At 34.3% G+C, this 19,599-nt stretch overlaps 1 protein-coding gene across 3 annotated transcripts in view; it reads right to left on the bottom strand.

Annotated features, from left to right (window-relative positions):
- Positions 1-202: 202 nt before the first annotated feature.
- Positions 203-19,599, bottom strand: part of LOC124366454 (acetylcholine receptor subunit alpha-L1) — a 95,067-nt gene continuing 75,670 nt past the window's right edge. Inside the window, exons 5-10 of one of the 3 annotated variants that reach the window (XR_006922811.1) lie at positions 12,646-12,802; positions 7,855-8,299; positions 7,364-7,489; positions 7,106-7,289; positions 1,674-2,064; positions 371-508 (exon numbers count right to left, since the gene is read on the bottom strand). Coding sequence is in view for 2 of the 3 variants with exons in the window: in XM_046823022.1 (XP_046678978.1) it covers positions 302-508; positions 7,106-7,289; positions 7,364-7,489; positions 7,855-8,299; positions 12,646-12,802 (1,119 nt within the window). In the remaining variant the exon portion in view is untranslated. Of the gene's footprint in view, positions 2,065-7,105; positions 7,290-7,363; positions 7,490-7,854; positions 8,300-12,645; positions 12,803-19,599 lie in introns of all 3 variants that reach the window. The other 2 variants (XM_046823022.1, XM_046823023.1) reach the window with 2 other exon arrangements.

Raw genomic sequence — 19,599 nt, 5'->3', positions numbered from 1 at the left:
TAGAAGCAGTGAGTAGGTGCTGTCCGTACATATAGAAGAATTCAAGATGAAAAATATCACTTAATGTACTAGAACCTACATTTTTTAATATAAAATATTATTTATTCAGTTTTACGAATAATTTAATACCTTTGTGTTATCAACAATTTTAGTTTATTTCAGTTTTTTTTTTTTAAACAGGGAAGATAATAATTGGCAACAATCAAAGACCAAACTATTTAATAATAGTAGAAGACGGTTCACACATTTCGACATCGAGTATCAACAAGTTACTACAACGAATAGAAAACAGACAAGAGCGTTATTTTAGTCTGGAGTCGAATTCAACATCGGGTAGAAACTGGTTCTTGTAGACCCAGGAGAGCTTGACGTCGATAGGCTGAGTGTCATCGTACAGGGAAGGGGCTTCTGTGAGGATCGTGAAAGTACCCACGATGGAGGCGATAGTGAAGATCCACAGGAAGAGGCGGTCCAAGACCATTGCGACGAAGCCCCAATCTTGGTCTTCCTACAATCGAAAATCACTCAAGATTAGTCTCACTGCTGCACAAAAATAATTACCTGTAAAATGGCAATGGAATTAAATGGTAAAAGCTATTTAAAAGGCTACTTTAGCCAAAACAGTGTGTATAATGTCATGATATGAAACTTTTGTGCACAGCACCAATTGAAATTCCACTTTCTTTAATATTTGTAAAAGACTAAAAAATACTCCAAAACATTGAGTTATTGAAATTAAAATAGAAAGTGGTAGAAAAACAAATCTATTTAAGAAATTGTGTTGTTTTAAGTAAATATATGCAATTAAATTATATATTTTTCCTTGACTGTTCAAGTGATTATATTCAACACTTCTTACTTCGTAGTAAACTTTTATTTGAATTTTCCCTAACCTCAATACTTCACTTCACAGGGAAAACAGGATAACCCAAACTTTCTTCATAAAACTAAAATATATTACTAGTGGTCTTTATATTTAAAATATTGAATGTACACATCCAAGTAATATACCATTGTTTTCAAAAGGTACATCTTTTTATATTTATGGAATATATTTAAAATACATGGATGATGAATTTGAAAGTATCAAATTGTCTCTTTTTAGAGCTTTTTATAATACTTAATTGATAGCTCTCTGGCAGAAAGGCATATTTATTGTAATGAAGGCATTGTAGTCAATGATGAATAGTGAATAGGTGAGGTGAACTTACCATTAAGGTGAGCAATTCCATGTTCTTGATCGCTTTAAAACACATAATGGAAAACATAAATGTCGTATGGAAAGGTGCAGCGGCTGAAAGGTGCGTTCCATTCCACAGTCATGCAAGCCCTCTTCTAATCGTCTGGATACTCAGACTTGCACACTACCATTAGTTATAGTTTATTTATTATATTACAAACTTAAATTAATGTTGTGAATTAAATTCACAAATAATTTATTGACAACTATGTAGTTATTTTAGCACGCTGTACAGCTTTAATCATATGGTTTAGTTTCATGTTTTTCAGACAACCTAGGAAATGTGAATTGCATTAGTTTCAAAAGTTATCAGTGCTTTAGTTTTATTAAATTGTTTATATCACGACATCCACTTTTCATTTGCTTGTTGCAGATCACAAGGTATAAATTACAGTTAAATTAGTTTACACTACACAGTTTAATTATACCTTACCTTAACTACCGACTTGTTTTACAGCTGAGCTTGGCACGCTTCCTCGTCTTGGCATTTTAGTTTTACCGAGTAGCATATTATTATTTAACAACCGTAAAAGAACTTTATTCATATAAAATATTGTTTTTAGGACACTTTTAACAGTTATTTTGCAACGTTTTGTGGACAGAATCACTACACTTTACGTTTATAGTTTGGAGTTTATATCCAGTTCGGGCAAATATTGCCTGCGATAGACTCGAGAGATCTCGACGTCTATGGGTTGGGTGTCATCGTACAGCGCGGGAGCCTCGCACAGGATTAGAATCGTGCCTAAGAAAGAAGCGATCGTGAAGATCCAGAGGAAGAGGCGGTCCAGGACCATCGCAACAAATCCCCAGTCTTGGTCCTCCTGTGGAACAGAGTGTAACAGTTGAGTGTGGGTGTGTGTTGGTGGTTGTGGGCGGGTGGATTCTGAGATGGTGGGTTGGGAGTGACCACTTTCCATTGTGTGTGGATACAATTATACTTCGGGTGGAGTGTCAGTAGCAGTGACAGTTGAGTGTCGGTGTGTGTTGGTGGTTGTGGGCGGGTGGATTCTGAGATGGTGGGTTGGGAGTGACCACTTTCCATTGTGTGTGGATACAATTATACTTCGGGTGGAGTGTCAGTAGCAGTGACAGTTGAGTGTCGGTGTGTGTTGGTGGTTGTGGGCGGGTGGATTCTGAGATGGTGGGTTGGGAGTGACCACTTTCCATTGTGTGTGGATACAATTATACTTCGGGTGGAGTGTCAGTAGCAGTGACAGTTGAGTGTCGGTGTGTGTTGGTGGTTGTGGGCGGGTGGATTCTGAGATGGTGGGTTGGGAGTGACCACTTTCCATTGTTTGTGGATACAATTATATTCCGGGTGGAGTATCAGTAACAGTGATCAGTTGAGTGTGGGTATGTGTTGGTGGTTGTGGGCGGGTGGATTCTGAGATGGTGGGTTGGGAGTGACCACTTTCCATTGTTTGTGGATACAATTATATTCCGGGTGGAGTATCAGTAACAGTGATCAGTTGATCAGTTGAGTGTATGTGTTGGTGGTTGTGGGGGCGGGTGGATTCTGAGATGGTGGGTTGGGAGTGACCACTTTCCATTGATTGTGAATACAATTATGCTGTGGGTTGATTTTAAGTAGCAGTGATCAGTTGAGTGTGGGTGTGTGTTGGTGATTTTGGGCGGGTGGATTCTGAGATGGTGGGTTGGGAGTGACCACTTTCCATTGATTGTGAATACAATTATGCTGTGGGTTGATTTTAAGTAGCAGTGATCAGTTGAGTGTGGGTGTGTGTTGGTGATTTTGGGCGGGTGTGTTCTGAGATGGTGGGTTGGAGTGACCACTTTCCATTGTTTGTGAATACAATTATGCTGTGGGTTGATTTTAAGTAGCAGTGATCAGTTGAGTGTGGGTGTGTGTTGGTTGTTGTGGGTGGGTGGATTCTGAGATGGTGGGTTGGGAGTAACTACTTTCTATTGTTTGTGGATACAATTGTACTCTGGGTGGAGTGTCAGTAACAGTGACAGTTGAGTGAGTGTGTGTGTGTGTACGTGTGTGTGTGTCGGTAGTGGTTGTGAGTGGGTGGATTCTGAGATGGTGGGTTGGGAATGACCACTTTCCATTGTGTGTGGATACAATTGTACTTTGGGTGGAGTGTCAGTAGCAGTGACAGTTGAGTGTGTGTGTTTGTGTGTGTACGTGTGTGTGTGTGTGTGTTTTGGTGGTGGTTGAAGGTGGGGGATTCTGAGATGGTGGGTTGAGAGTGACCACTTTCCATTGTGTGTGGATACAATTGTACTCTGGGTGGAGTGTCAGAAGCAGTGACAGTTGAGTGAGTGTGTGTGTGTGTGTGTGTGTGTGTGTGTGTGTTTGTACGTGTGTGTGTGTGTTGGTGGTGGTTGTGGGTGGGTGGATTCTGAGATGGTGGGTTGGGAGTGACCACTTTCCATTGTGTGTGGATACAATTGTACTTTGGGTGGAGTGTCAGTAGCAGTGATCAGTGGATTGTATCAGTAAGCAGTGCATTTAATTTTATATAGATAGATTGTCCTGCAATTGTAACACTGTAAATTTCTTTTGAAAATGCAATCAGAGAAGAATTTTCATTTCATCCAGTCATTTAAGCTGAAATATAAGATGATAGCGAGTACGATCGAAACTGCAAGTACTGTTTTTAATAAAAACCTTAACTCAATACAATTAAATAAGTAAAAACAATTTTGATTTAAACCTATATAAATCTATCTAAGCAGAACACCTTACTGGTGGAGGTCCCCTTCTACCCCAATAATAGAATTATTGCACCTATTAGATAAGAGTACAAGTATGCTTGAAGGTAGTACCCAAGAACTAAAGGAATATACAGTCGTTGGCTATTTTCTATAAGCTTCTTGGTGACCTAATATTAGAACTAAGAGCAAATACTCGCTAGTGAGAACGTGCTGACAATATAAAATATATGGTTTGGTTTTAGTGTGAAGTATGTGTCATGGTAGATTGTGGAGTTAATAAATAAACCCTCTGTAAGTATTGTTTTCAGTGCATGAATGTGTTTTTGGTGGTGGGTGGCAGTTTTACCTAAGGAAAAGTATGTATACAAGACTTTTTATTTTTGTAAAAAGTACTTATACTCCAAGTTTAGCTGCTAGGGTGTGGTGGTAGGTTAAATATCAGGGTTTAATAAGACGTCTCAGGAAATTAGGGATGAGCTATAAAATATTGGGAGTCGTAAAGGGTTGTTTGGCTGGCATTCTGTGTTTGGCTGAATGTGGAATTTAATAAATAAAATTTGTAGCATTCTGAGAACTTGAAGTAACCGGGAAAATACATAAACCATAATGACGGAGTATATAATGAGTACTCAACCTCTTTCGGGTAAACTGATTTTAATAGTGAATGTTGAGTTTAGCTCACCTTCCTCTTGGAGGAACGTCTGGAATTTGACCCTGTCACAGAAATCAAGTTCGTTTAAAGAGATAAAAACAATAATTTTGCAGCTGATGAGGCGATGTGATTACATCTTCACACAGATTACACTATAATTTGTAGTCAACATGTATTTGATGTTGAAACGATGTAAAGAGTTTATTTAGAGATTTTTTTATTGATATCTCGTTTGCAACCTCTTTAGCCAAACATGACTCCAGATTCCTTGTGTCCAGTCTGTGTCAGTGTCAGATTCCAGACGCTGCACTAATACGAAGGTGAACTGAAGCTAAACTCAACATTGACAATTAATCAACCTTTCTCACCGTAGCTAAGTTATGTGATTGATATTAATAATATTTAAGCACAGTATCTCTCTACTTTTTGAATAAATAATGTACTGTGTCAAAGTGAGGATATCTGAGCCATTTTTAACAATTAATTATCCTGGAAAAAGATCTACTTGATAATTAACAGTAACTAAATGCTATTTTTGTTTTATATAAAGTAATTATTAACACTTTACAGATAAAGCCATTCCTAATCCCCACACGGTTTTAGTATGAATCTTACAAAGCTGTAGTAGCAGGACGACATCAGTTAACGCATCAATTAAACGTATTGTTTATCGTTGGCATAAATCGTCTTTCGTGTATCACATTCGTGTTTTTATTCACACAAAAAATTCTTGTCAACCTTGACCCCGTAAAAGCAGATAAGGGATATTATCGTTTATTCAACTATTTTGTTATGAGCAAACAATAACAAACGTTCTAAATTAACTTTGCACTTTCAGATAATTTTGAAAAGTTGGACCTTTGTATCTAAAAGTTGTAGAAATAAATATTTCGGAGTCACAATATGCTGGAAGTATGAATTTAGTTCTCCGAAATCTGGTAACGGTAATGAAACGAATATTTTATTTTTGAAGAAGTAAAACCGATAAAATACACATAATATGCAAAATGTCAAAACCTTTGTATTTGTAAATTTGCTACCATTATTCAAATATATTTCGTGGAATTCAAGTAAATCAATCCACATTGAGCATCATGATGATGTCAGACAAACTATTAGGAATATATTATTCTCTAACAACCTCAGATGTCGGGACTGGAAGGGAGTTATGGAACTAGTGATCATGATGTAGGATTAAGGTCGCTATGGTGCAGTGAAACATTGGTATAAGTTACAGAGTATTAGTTGTAATTTTGTTATCTATGTGTATAGCATTATTAATATTATATTTTTAAACTAATTGAATATAATATTGTTAATATTCCGTGTTACGATCAAGTAACACAAACGTTTCATTACTCCACAGGATGAAAACATTTATATTTTAGTAATAGTAGGTAGTGTATGCTTTTAAAATTAATATAGATTAAAATATTCTTAGTTTAGGAATTTAAATAATAACTAACTGTTCATCTTAAAATATGTTACTTATGTCGATAATTAGTAGTTATAAATCTGTTTAAATTAATTTCACGGCGTTTTGTATTACTTTTATCCCATTGAAGGAGTCGGGTTGTATCTATAAGAACAGTTAGGGTTATAGGCGTCCAGGAAAACAAGTATGAAAGGAAGTAAATAGTTCCGAAGATTGAGACAGGAAAGTAGAAGGAACATGATGCAAGAAAGGACAGAATTTGAGAAAGTAATACCCACAAAGGCAAAGCATAAGCACACACAAAGCATTCTCTATTCTAGACATTCAAACACTGATGTAACAGAGTTTATACCTGGTCAGGCTGCTTATAAACTTGAGAAAATATTATATTTATATCAAATTACTATAATAAGTTCAAATAGTTTAATTACATCAATGTTATATGTTACACGATAAAGTAATGGAAATATATATATTAAAAATTGTTAAATATTAGCATGTTTACTATAATTATCAAATACTTTGCACCATATATTTATTTTTCTGCAATGATTGCATACTTTATGTGTTTGATATGTCATTTGATATCATATTTAATGAGGTTTATAATATTCATATAAAATATTTGATTCTGTCATTACTAAGTTGCATATGTAATATAAATTTAACATCATATTTTATTTAATAAATTATTTGCAATTATATGAAAGTTAAATGACAAAAAAAATTATATACCTGTATATGTATACTGACGTTGACAGGTTTAAAAGTAACTAGTTCGTAGAAAATATGCTTCCTGTTTTTTCATTTTAGATTTGTGTTGTAACATTTTAAGTACGTGACCAACAATATTATTAAAATGTTGTAGAAATCATAGCTGCAATATCTACTTTTTTATATTTATTTTTGCTGTCTTTACGCTGTTTTATGTTTGTCTTCTTCAATGTAGAAATTGTTTACTCAATGCACCTGCCACAAATGTAAGTAGCCGGTATATTGTTTGCTACTAGTTGTAGATTGTTATAGTTCTCTGTTTCCCCGGGTCGAGCCTCAACCTCAGGCGCCACATGCTGCACCTCCCCCCCGCCCTTACCGCGTCAAATTCGTCCTGTCTCTGCATGTGATGCTGGATGAACTTCACGTTATGGATGGCCTTCTCCAACTCGAAGGGGTACTTCTTCCTGATGGCGACATCGCTGATGCTGTCGTCCAGACCGACCATGGACGGCAGTCCGTTGTACCCCGGTCCACCCAGGGCTCCTATAAGTCCGCTGAACCTGCAAGGTGTGGTACACATTAGAGAACTGTATCTGCACACTTCACCGTGTGTAGTCGTCAACTGTAAGAGTACCTGTTGGTCGCGGACGAAGTATGGAGACCGTTGCAGCCCCCCGGTCTGGGCGGGAAGTGTCTAAGTGAGTCAGGAGACGAGGCCCCTGAGGAGTTGGCGGCGGCAATGGCAGCGTTTAACCTTGACCTAAACAACATGTGTATATTCTGACGTTGTTTGGAACGAATGTAAATAAAGTAAGTAGAGAGGTGTTTCTCATTGAAAATTCCAAACACCTGCATTCATCATTAAATTGTTACTTTTGAAGACAGTTTAAACAATAATAATAGATTAGGGAAATTAAAATTAGTAAATTAAAAATGACAACTTTTTAAAACGGGATATTGACAGTTAAGAAGCTCAAAGATCATAATAGGGCCAACAAAGAGTTCATTTTCAGATTTCTAAATCTTTACTCAAATTCCACAAGCACATTACATTTTGAAAGGAAAATGTATTTTAAAGCAAATTAATATATGTGATTATAGACGGTAGAAATTATTGTCACAAACCTCTTGTTGTCGCGATGGACGCGCTTGTTGTGCGCCAGATCAGCGAGAAGCTGGTCAGGCACACGCATGAGCAAAAGTTTGGGTAACTTCCGGATGAAGATCTTCTTCACCCAAGACGCCATCTTGTGAGTGCTCGGCTTCCTGTAGTGGACGTTGAGCACCATGATGGTGATGACGACGCAGAGCCCCACCAGCAGCATGGTGAAGAGCAGGTACTTGCCCAGCAACGGCAGTGCGAGCGAGGTGGAAGGGATGATCTCTGAGATCAGCAGGAAGAACATGGTCTGCGAGAGGAGGATGGTGATGCAGAGAGCGATCTTCTCCCCGGAGTCGGCCGGCAGGTAGAAGACTAGCACCGAGAGGTACGAGATCCCCACACAGGGAACTATCAGATTTACCGTATAGAAGAGAGTCTTTCTGCGCAGTGTTATGTTGAAGAAAATATCTAAAATCACATCAGTGTCATAAATACATACTAATTCAGATTTACACCTTGTTATATGAATTCAGATTAAGACACTTTCCATGTAGGATGTTTGTATCATTTACTTTTTGTATAACTGATTACAATTAGAGAATCCTCTTACTTGTCATCAACCAATACCAAAGGGGTCAGCTTACGACTAACAATGTTATACTAACTAGGCCTATCATTCAATCAATTGTGCAGTATTTTATCTTTCAGGACTTGATAGTGTAAAAGGTTTTATAATTGTTATAACCCATTTTTGTCACCTTAATCTGAAAGGCACAGTTATGTACGCCTTGCTTCTCAATACTTGGCCCTCTAAAGCTTTTCCGCCTCCCCGATGGTAGTGCGATAACTTATGGAGGACGCATTGCTGGCAATTCTACGCATCTTTATGTCTTCAGTCCAGCGACACAATATATTCTAGTTATGTACCTCTTCCGAGCCTTAACATGACTTTTGGTGTTCTGTTAGTACTGAAATGCAATTGAATATATTTTTAACTAATTAGAGATTGTGAGAAATAAATTATTTAGTTGCTATATCATTAATATATGAAATACTCGGATTGTTTACGTTTGTATCCATTTTTAGTTGGTAATGTATTATTTATACATTTATTTATTTATACCCATTGAATATATTTATTGAAAGAACAGAACATTGCGTTGGTTGCATAATGTTAACACTTTTTAGTTTAGCAAATACAATAAAAAAATCGATAAATTTGAGTTTCCTTGGAATTAAAAATATTATTTATTTTAAGTGGCCAAGTGAATTCTGGAAACTGATGTACTAAATTTTATGAAAATAGCAGTGCTCACGTAGAACAATAACCAATTTAAAGGCAATATTTGTTCAGTTTCTTAGTTTAATACTTTTATTTGTCCAGTATATACATAGTCCAGTCGTGTTACCTGACTGAAAAAATAAATGTTTTCTTAACAGCAAAATAATGGCACAATTTAGTCAAATGTATCATAAATAAATAAAAAAAAAACATTGCGAACCAAAATCGTCTATTAGGGGGTATAGGAGGGGTGGTTTTTAGGGGTGATAATGGTTTTTTGCAATTTTTGACTAAAAAATGCGTCCTATTGAAAAAATTCAAATGAAAAAGTTGTTGGAAATAAAAATATCTACAACTTATGTAGTAATTATTTTTGCCCTAACCTCAAAAAGTTCCAAAAAAAATTCAAAAAACAGTTTTTGGGTTTTTAAATTTTTTCTTTCACAAAAATGGTTTGATTAAGCTGAAAGTTTGATCACACATACTTTGTGCTACAGTAGAACCCCTCATATCCGGCCTCGGTTTTACCGCACCTCGGTTTATCCGGCCACTTCCCGGAAGCCAATATCGAAATTTATTTACCACGGCTTGCAGACGCGCAGTTGCACGTACTAGTCTCCCACGACTCTTGCGTTATTTTGGTGTATCTATTTGTTTACATTTTCCTGTGTTGTCCTCAGTTGAGCTAATAGGTTTAACCTGTAAACAGTTCGTTGATTATTTCCAGTGCGGTTAGTACAGTAGAGTACAATTGTTTTGTTTCGTCAAGTGCTGTGTACTGTAGGTTGGTTATCCGGCCGAATCGTTATCCGGCCAGGGGCTCGGTCCCGTGGTGGCCGGATATGAGGGGTTCTACTGTATTCTAAAAATACTGCATTTTTTCATTAGGAATATTCAGCCGTTATAATAAACTTTCACTTAAAAAAAAGTTTTGATAATTTTCAATCACCATTTTGAAACATTTATTTAATCAAAAAAGGTTCTCTGACGGCTCATTTTTTCTTTTTTTTGTCTATTTTGAAGAAATTAAATAAAAAATGTGTAGTTTAATTGAAAAAAATGCAGAAAAATTGAAAAAAAAAACAAAATGTTGACATTTTTCATTATAAACTGTATTATTAACGAGGATAAATTGTTATTATTTATTTAAATTATAATTTTTATTACCAGTGCTATTTGTAAGAATTAAGCAAAATAATAATGAATCATGCATATTTAACAATTACCTGGAAATTTTTAAATAAATCAAAAAACAGAATTCGAATCCTAGTATTTTTTTATTAATTTGTATTTATCATCATATATTTTTTTATTTCTTTACAATATTTTTTACAATTCTTATTGAAATTGAATCAAGAAACCATTATTTCTTTCCAAATTTTTTTTTAAATTTATGTACATTTCTTTTCAGTGAACTTAAAAAAATAACAACCAACAAAAATTTTTTTCCATCTTATAATTACATTTTCATTTAAAAATCATGTTTAAATGATTTCAAACCTTGCTCTGATAATTTCATGAACTTCGGATCTGATATCTTCTAGAATTATGTTAGCAGACATTTTAACAATTCTTTTTTTTTCATATTCTGCGTCATCTGGTCGTGATTCATACCATATTCATCTCAATTTTTCCCTGCTTTTTTTTAAATGTAATGATTGTATCTCCTTTCATTGAAGTAAACACAAGATCAAGTAAAACTATCACTCAATTTTTTAAATGTATTTAATGTTGGGATATCACCATCAAAATCTTCTATTATTTCGTTAAGGGAAAATTGACACTCGGATGAATTTTTTTTAAGTAATACACGCAATAACTTATGAAATCTTTAGAATCTACACTCGATGTATGTCTACAAGATGTTGAGCTTGTCACATCATAAAAAGATGACATGCACCTATTATGATAATAAGCTTGAACTTCATCTGATTCTTTGAGAAAATTCAGTCTAACTAACAGACTTTTATTAAATGATTCTAAAACATCTCTTTCCTTTAAAGTTGATAAAACTTTTTCTTTAGTCTCAACCTTCTGCATGCCGCGAAATGCTCTATTTTGGTTACAAGGTTCTTCACAAAAAACACAATGACGCTCAAAATCAAAATCACATGCTTCTTTCATAATCTTCTTCCCAATAGATTTTTTTCTTGTTTGTTCTTTTGAAGCTGTAGCAATTGATCGAGGTCTATTGTATGCCGATCGACAACCATCATGAATGTGTGCTTCAGTCATTTTCTGAAATGTTTTGTAACGCTGATCATTCCTTTGTTTACTTGACGAAATAAGAGTATCTATCCCTGGACTTTTTATTTTCACCAAGTCTCCATCGCGGCTTTTACAAATGATACAAGAAGGTACCTTTTCCATCATTTACATAAATATATAAAATGCAGAAAGCACGACAGAATTAGTATTCTGAAGAAACGTAAAAAATACTAGATAAATAGCATGCGTAAAATTGTATATACAGAGACCAATATAACTTGACTGACGACAAAGCAGCTGCTTATTGAATGCTTAGAAACATACTGAGACCCGTATAATAGAAGAATAGGATTGACCCCGCCATTTTGCTTCAAGGACACTATTATATATACCTGTACTATATATACCTGTAATCCTACTTTCACATTCAACAATGTTTCTAAACTTTTCAAAATATTCGAAAATTATTCATCATTAAAAAAAAAGTATAATTTAAATCAATAATAAAAATTTTTCCCCCATAAATAATACAATGTGTAATAAAAATGTCAATATTTTGTTTATTTTAAATTTTTCTGCAGTTTTTTCAATTAAACTACACATTTTTTATTTCATTTCTTCAAAATAGACAAAAAAAACGAAAAAAATGAGCCGTCAGAGAACCTTTTTTGATAAAAAAAATGTTTCAAAATGGTGATTGAAAATTATAAAAAAATTTTTTTAAGTGAAATTTTATTATAACGGCTGAATATTTCTTAATGAAAAAATACAGTATTTTTAGAATAGCACAAAGTATATTTGATCAAACTTTCAGCTTAAACCATTTTTGTAAAAGAAAAAAATTATAAACAAAAAAAACTGTTTTTTGGATTTTTTTTGGAAAGTTTTGAGGTTAAGGCAAAAATGATTACTACATAAGTTGTAGATATTTTTATTTCCAACAGCTTTTTCATTTGACTTTTTTCAATAGGATGCAGTGTTTAGTCACAAATTGCAAAAAACCATTTTCATCCCTAAAAACCATCCCTCCTATATCCCCTAATTTTGGTTTTGGATTTTGGTTTGGAATGTTTTTTTTTATTTATTTATGATGTATTTGACTAAATTGTGCCATTAGTTTGCTGTAAGAAAACATTTATTTATTTGACCATTTTGAACTGCTATTTCTCCTGGACTAACAGTCCACTAATAAAGTTTACATATATTGTAATTATAAACTCTGTGCACTGCTCTATAATATTGATTATTCCGTGTTAGTATTGAATGTGAAAGCATAGCATATTTATTTAAAGGTACTAGTATCCAGTATAGAGAAGATACTAACCTGGATACGGCTCATTGCAGCAAGGATAGTACTTCTCATGCCTCTCTGCCGGCACGCCCAAGATATCCCATTCCACACTTGGGTAGTATTCCCTCAGATCGATACCGACTTCTACCTTGTCCTCTCCCAGCTTTTGATTGATATGTTTCAAGTCGATCTGAAACAGAGACACATTTAAAGAGAAACTACGTGCATTAGTAAAAGTAAGTTCACAGTATTAATTTTATTGGTGACACGTATATAATGAATTTAGAGGTAATGTGCAAAATTAAAATTAAAATACGATAAAAAACCGTTTAAGTTCTTGGGATCTTTTTCTTCATAACTTAGAACCGTGTTCATTTAATAGCCGCATTCCAGATTAAAAATTATGTAAATAATTTCTATCGTCAACTTCCATGTTTTATAACGTTTCTTTAATAAAGAATGCATACAATATCCTACACAGAAGACAGCCATGATGGGAATCCTTGATTCAGTGTGAACGCTGTTTTTAGATATATCTCAAACGAGACAACGCTTTGAACCTTTACGTCGCCGACTGTACAGGCAGAATCTCTAATCACTAATCAGATGAGTACAACGATACTGAAATAATGAAAAGTAGGCTACTAATTGATATTGCACTGTACTGCTCCGACCTTGTCCGCCCGGTTATCTTCAGACGGTATCCAGGAGTCGAGGCTGTGTCAGTGTCAGTTTCCTGACGCTGCTGTAAGATATCCTCTCATAATTAATCCTTTGTGAAGGTAGCTTTAAATAATTGCATTGTTACATAGAAAATGAAATATACCTTTATCCGTCGCTAAATATGAAAACATATTTATGGAAATAAAATAAAATATACACACATATAATAATTTTTCATTATTGTGTTTTAAGACATCATTTCGTTAAATAAATATAAAGAGACCTACATTCTCGCTGCAGGAAAAAAATGGATTTACTGCCAGTTTGGAATCAGATCTTTGGTACATTCATTCCTAATTTTATCATAATTCATTGAAATAAGGATGATACCTAGTTGTATTTTAAGAATGATAGGAAATGCACTGAGTCCAATTAATTAAACACAAGTAATCGTGACCAAAGTTTGTTAAATTTAGAATGTTTCAAGTATTTACAATGATTTTAGTTAATACTTTGTGAAGTAAACAAATGAAGACATGGAATAATTATAGTTAAATTAAAGACTTTTAATAAACCTATCAAAAAGAAACTTCGTATGTTTTTGGATATGATAACAGCTGTAGGATATAATAGTAATCTACTAGATTGGATTCTACAGTAGTCTTGACTGATTGACTGACTTATCAACGCCCAGACACATGAAACCTCATACATACGTTTATCATGTGGCTTAGAGGAACATTAAGGAAGTACTTCCCTCTACGACGTACGGTCTCCGTCCCACTGGTCTCTTAAGTGCTAAATTTGCAATGCGAAAAACATTGCAGCAAACGCACGTTATTACTTGAAATATCCTGTTCTATCATCTGATCTTTTTAAACATTATATGTCTACTTAATTTAAGTTCCATTTTCAATTTATTTCTATTTATAGCTTGGAAGCATGAAGTAAGCACTTCTTTGTAATCACTGCAAAACATTGAGTTATAAAATATATCATAAAATAGGAATGAATAGTAACAGTATATCTTTAATTGACCATGTTAAGTATACCAGTGCTTCACCCTTAAAGTGACGCAGATATCAAAGATAAATTTAATATCTAACTTTTAAAAAAATTGAAGATTGTTATAAACTAAATGTTAGTTGTCTTTTTACAGAACTAGGTTTCTCAGACCTGCTTATTTATACAATTTCATGATCAGAGCTACAAAGCAAACTCACATAAGTCACCAGAGATATCTTAGACTGGAAAAAATTACAATGCCTATAAGAATACACTTTTAGACTAAAATATATTCTTGATCGGAGAAATAAGGCAATCTCTTGGTTTATAGTGTCGTAACTCTTAATTCATTTGAACTAGAAGTTCTCTCAGACGCGCGAATTTTAAAATAAAAGCATCCACAATTGTACTTAAACTGTAAAGCTAAGTGCTTGTTATGCTTTAAATTATGCCTCATTCCATTTCAACATTTATTTGCATTTATGATAAGGAGTTGGAGTTTTCTAATAAAAAATTATATAATATTGAAGAAAAATTAAGTTACTTACTGGTGCTTGTCAAAAAAGTTACGTTTTGATTTTAAAGAGTCTTATAACACTGCGAGCGAGTTTTCTTTGTGCAAAATACTTAAACTATTAAAACCAATATTTGTAAAACAGGCTCTGTTGATCATTCCCGACCACTATTAGTTTGATATTATATTAAAGTTATAATTAATACATTTATATATCACTCCTACCACTCCCCATAACCAAACAGTTGCGGTTTGTTGGTATCGTTTTCTTCTCTTATAAACAAAATATGACCTACTTTTATGTACCATTAAAACTTAATTGAAATCAAAATGTTTAGTAAGGAAATAAATTTATTCCTACATTATATCTTACTGTTTTTAAAATGAGCTGTTAAATCAGTTATTAAGTAATCCATTTTACGCTGTTACTCAATATCTCATCTGTGAAGCAGATACATTTCTATCTTATGAACTGACTCTGTAGTGACTTATTATATTTCTAAGCTCTTCTATGATTATTGTTTGATCGTATTTTTACACATTTATATACAGCACTATAGCGTGATGTTTATAGTGTGTAAATACAATCATATTACTGTAATGATGTAGGCTACATTATATTTAATCAATTTCATTTTTCTATTTTATGCATGAAAGTTTGGTATATAGAATAAACTATATGAAAACTGAACAAAAATACGAAAACGAATTGATCTAACATTTTTTCTCTGAATATTATGAAAAGGACAGTTAAATAAAATACGCCAAATTTAGAATGAACTTATAGAGGGGTTTAAATTGTAAGAAATTCGCTTTATAAATATTTAGAGGACATTTAGAGGAAAAGACATTTTCACTATGAAATCTGAAGACGAACGGCGCTGTATTGTTACAATAGCTAATATCGGATTCTATTGTCGGGCTGGCATCTTTCACTTCGTAACAGAAAGGGTGAATGCCCCAATGCATTCTTTCCTATCTCGTCTTTTGTTCTCAATCGTGTAGAAATCCGTAACTCGGATTATGTTACTCGAGCTCATATGGCCTAAATCCTTTTAGTCCTAACAATATGAAATCATCTTTTTGTTCAAAACAAATTCCAATTAGTCTTGCAAGGAAATATTACCAGGAACATTCCCAAAGAAACCTGATTGTTCTGAGAAAAATGATGAACAGTGAATTCCTCGTATATAGCCTTAATGTGGAATCGATATCTTAACAAGTTTTCTGAAGTTAAATTCAAAATTGGCAAATTCAGTTTGCCAATTTTTTACATTTGGTAAAATAAAATTCTCCAATATAATACGAGTTTTATAAAGACGAATCCACGCATTATCATTTTATATGGATGTTAATGTAGTATAATCGACTTTAGGTATTGAAAATGTTTATTATGTTAAATTAATAGCCCTTTAAAATACCATTCATAAATTCAGAAGAATTTAAACTTTTTATACCTCTACAAGAAATTAAAAAGAAGTAAGTGAACTAGTTTGAGCTCCAGGAGGCGATGATTTTAATTTAATAACAACTTTAGTTTCCTGAAGTTATTTGAATCCAAACTTTTGTTTATAGGATGATATTTTCAAAGTTTTGAATTACATATTTTTCTTAAATTTCCAAGTTTAAATGTCTTTAATTAGACATAGAGAAATCAAACATATCTTATACTTTCTGTGTACTCGGGGAAGTAACCTTAAAGGGTTATGGATTTATCACAAAACATTTCTCAAATCAGTATTGATTGTATCACATAAGCCAAACATGGTTATTATCTGTGTTCCACAAATAAATAAAAAGTACTACGTTGGTTGTGAAGAACAAGGTGTCAGTGTCTTTTACGCTAGACAATCATAGACGTACATAGTCCAACATAGGAATAGCACTTCTGAACGCAAAATAATCCCTATTGAAACTCAACAGTAACTGAAGAGTATCTCTAATTGGAATTTCAGGAACGCAAGATTATGTGGCCATATTGCAACGGTTAAATATAATCTAGATGGATGGTGGAATCAGAAACTATGGTGTCAGACGAAGTAGTCGCCTAACCCAAGAGACAGCTAGCTCTAAGCAAGCAGGATATTTAGAGACCCAGATTTCCCAAAAATCCTAAATATCTCGCTGTAAATCATTCAAATAACCATGAAATCGTAGATAGCATGTGGGCAATGGGCCACTTGTAGGGTGGCGGATTGTACATATAATCTTGGGGAGGTCGAGGGAGGACAGAATCTTTTGAAGAATAGTTATTCAATAGCCTTATGCTCCCAATGATTGCAGACTTCAATGAGTAAAGTCGTTTGACTTTAAAAAGTCGTTTGACAGGTATTTGGTCTTCCGATCATATGTTAGTTTGCTTATTTAAACGCATATGTGACAGATACGGCCAAATACAAAATAATTGAATCGGAAAAAGTAAGCGCTCTGTGGTGTAATGGTAGCACATTCACCCGGCAAGTGAGAGATCCGGGTTCGACTCCCGGCGGAGCAAGTACTTTTTGCGATTCAATGTTTATTGAAATTAAATAAGTCTATTGCCATTTATACAGTTCAATGTAAATACAAGTTGTTTGACCGGTATTTGGTCTTCCGATCATATGTTAGTTTGCTTATTTAAACGCATATGTGACAGATACGGCCAAATACAAAATAATTGAATCGGAAAAAGTAAGCGCTCTGTGGTGTAATGGTAGCACATTCACCCGGCAAGTGAGAGATCCGGGTTCGACTCCCGGCGGAGCAAGTACTTTTTGCGATTCAATGTTTATTGAAATTAAATAAGGCTATTGCCATTTATACAGTTTAATGTAAATAAAAGTCGTTTGACAGGTATTTGGTCTTCCGATCATATGTTAGTTTGCTTATTTAAACGCATATGTGACAGATACGGCCAAATACAAAATAATTGAATCGGAAAAAATAAGCGCTCTGTGGTGTAATGGTAGCACATTCACCCGGCAAGTGAGAGATCCGGGTTCGACTCCCGGCGGAGCAAGTACTTTTTGTGATTCAATGTTTATTGAAATTAAATAAGTCTATTGCCATTTATACAGTTTAATGTAAATAAAAGTCGTTTGACAAGTATTTGGTCTTCCGATCATATGTTAGTTTGCTTATTTAAACGCATATGTGACAGATACGGCCAAATACAAAATAACTGAATCGGAAAAAGTAAGCGCTCTGTGGTGTAATGGTAGCACATTCACCCGGCAAGTGAGAGATCCGGGTTCGACTCCCGGCGGAGCAAGTACTTTTTGTGATTCAATGTTTATTGAAATTAAATAAGTCTATTGCCATTTATACAGTTCAATGTAAATACAAGTTGTTTGACAGGTATTTGGTCTTCCGATCATATGTTAGTTTGATTATTTAAACGCATATGTGACAGATACGGCCAAATACAAAATAATTGAATCGGAAAAAGTAAGCGCTCTGTGGTGTAATGGTAGCACATTAACCCGGCAAGTGAGAGATCCGGGTTCGACTCCCTGCGGAGCAAGTACTTTTTGCGATTCAATGTTTATTGAAATTAAATAAGTCTATTGACATTTATACAGTTTAATGTAAATAAAAGTTGTTTGACAGGTATTTGGTCTTCCGATCATATGTTAGTTTGATTATTTAAACGCATATGTGACAGATACGGCCAAATACAAAATAATTGAATCGGAAAAAGTAAGCGCTCTGTGGTGTAATGGTAGCACATTCACCCGGCAAGTGAGAGATCCGGGTTCGACTCCCGGCGGAGCAAGTACTTTTTGCGATTCAATGTTTATTGAAATTAAATAAGTCTATTGCCATTCATACAGTTCAATGTAAATAAAAGATGTTTGACAGGTATTTGGTCTTCCGATCATATGTTAGTTTGATTATTTAAACGCATATGTGACAGATACGGCCAAATACAAAATAATTGAATCGGAAAAAGTAAGCGCTCTGTGGTGTAATGGTAGCACATTCACCCGGCAAGTGAGAGATCCGGGTTCGACTCCCGGCGGAGCAAGTACTTTTTGCGATTCAATGTTTATTGAAATTAAATAAGTCTATTGCCATTTATACAGTTTAATGTAAATAAAAGTCGTTTGACAAGTATTTGGTCTTCCGATCATATGTTAGTTTGCTTATTTAAACGCATATGTGACAGATACGGCCAAATACAAAATAATTGAATCGGAAAAAGTAAGCGCTCTGTGGTGTAATGGTAGCACATTCACCCGGCAAGTGAGAGATCCGGGTTCGACTCCCGGCGGAGCAAGTAATTTTTGCGATTCAATGTTTATTGAAATTAAATAAGGCTATTGCCATTTATACAGTTCAATGTAAATAAAAGATGTTTGACAGGTATTTGGTCTTCCGATCATATGTTAGTTTGATTATTTAAACGCATATGTGACAGATACGGCCAAATACAAAATAATTGAATCGGAAAAAGTAAGCGCTCTGTGGTGTAATGGTAGCACATTCACCCGGCAAGTGAGAGATCCGGGTTCGACTCCCGGCGGAGCAAGTAATTTTTGCGATTCAATGTTTATTGAAATTAAATAAGGCTATTGCCATTTATACAGTTTAATGTAAATAAAAGTCGTTTGACAGGTATTTGGTCTTCCGATCATATGTTAGTTTGCTTATTTAAACGTATATGTGACAGATACGGCCAAATACAAAATAATTGAGTCGGAAAAAGTAAGCGCTCTGTGGTGTAATGGTAGCACATTCAACCGGCAAGTGAGAGATCCGGGTTCGACTCCCGGCGGAGTAAGTACTTTTTGCGATTCAATGTTTATTGAAATTAAATAAAGCTA

The sequence above is a fragment of the Homalodisca vitripennis genome, chromosome 7 (genome assembly GCF_021130785.1).
Source record: "Homalodisca vitripennis isolate AUS2020 chromosome 7, UT_GWSS_2.1, whole genome shotgun sequence".
NCBI lineage: Eukaryota > Metazoa > Arthropoda > Insecta > Hemiptera > Cicadellidae > Homalodisca > Homalodisca vitripennis.
Note: the sequence above shows the minus strand (reverse complement) of the source record. Positions and strands in the feature narration are given on the sequence as shown.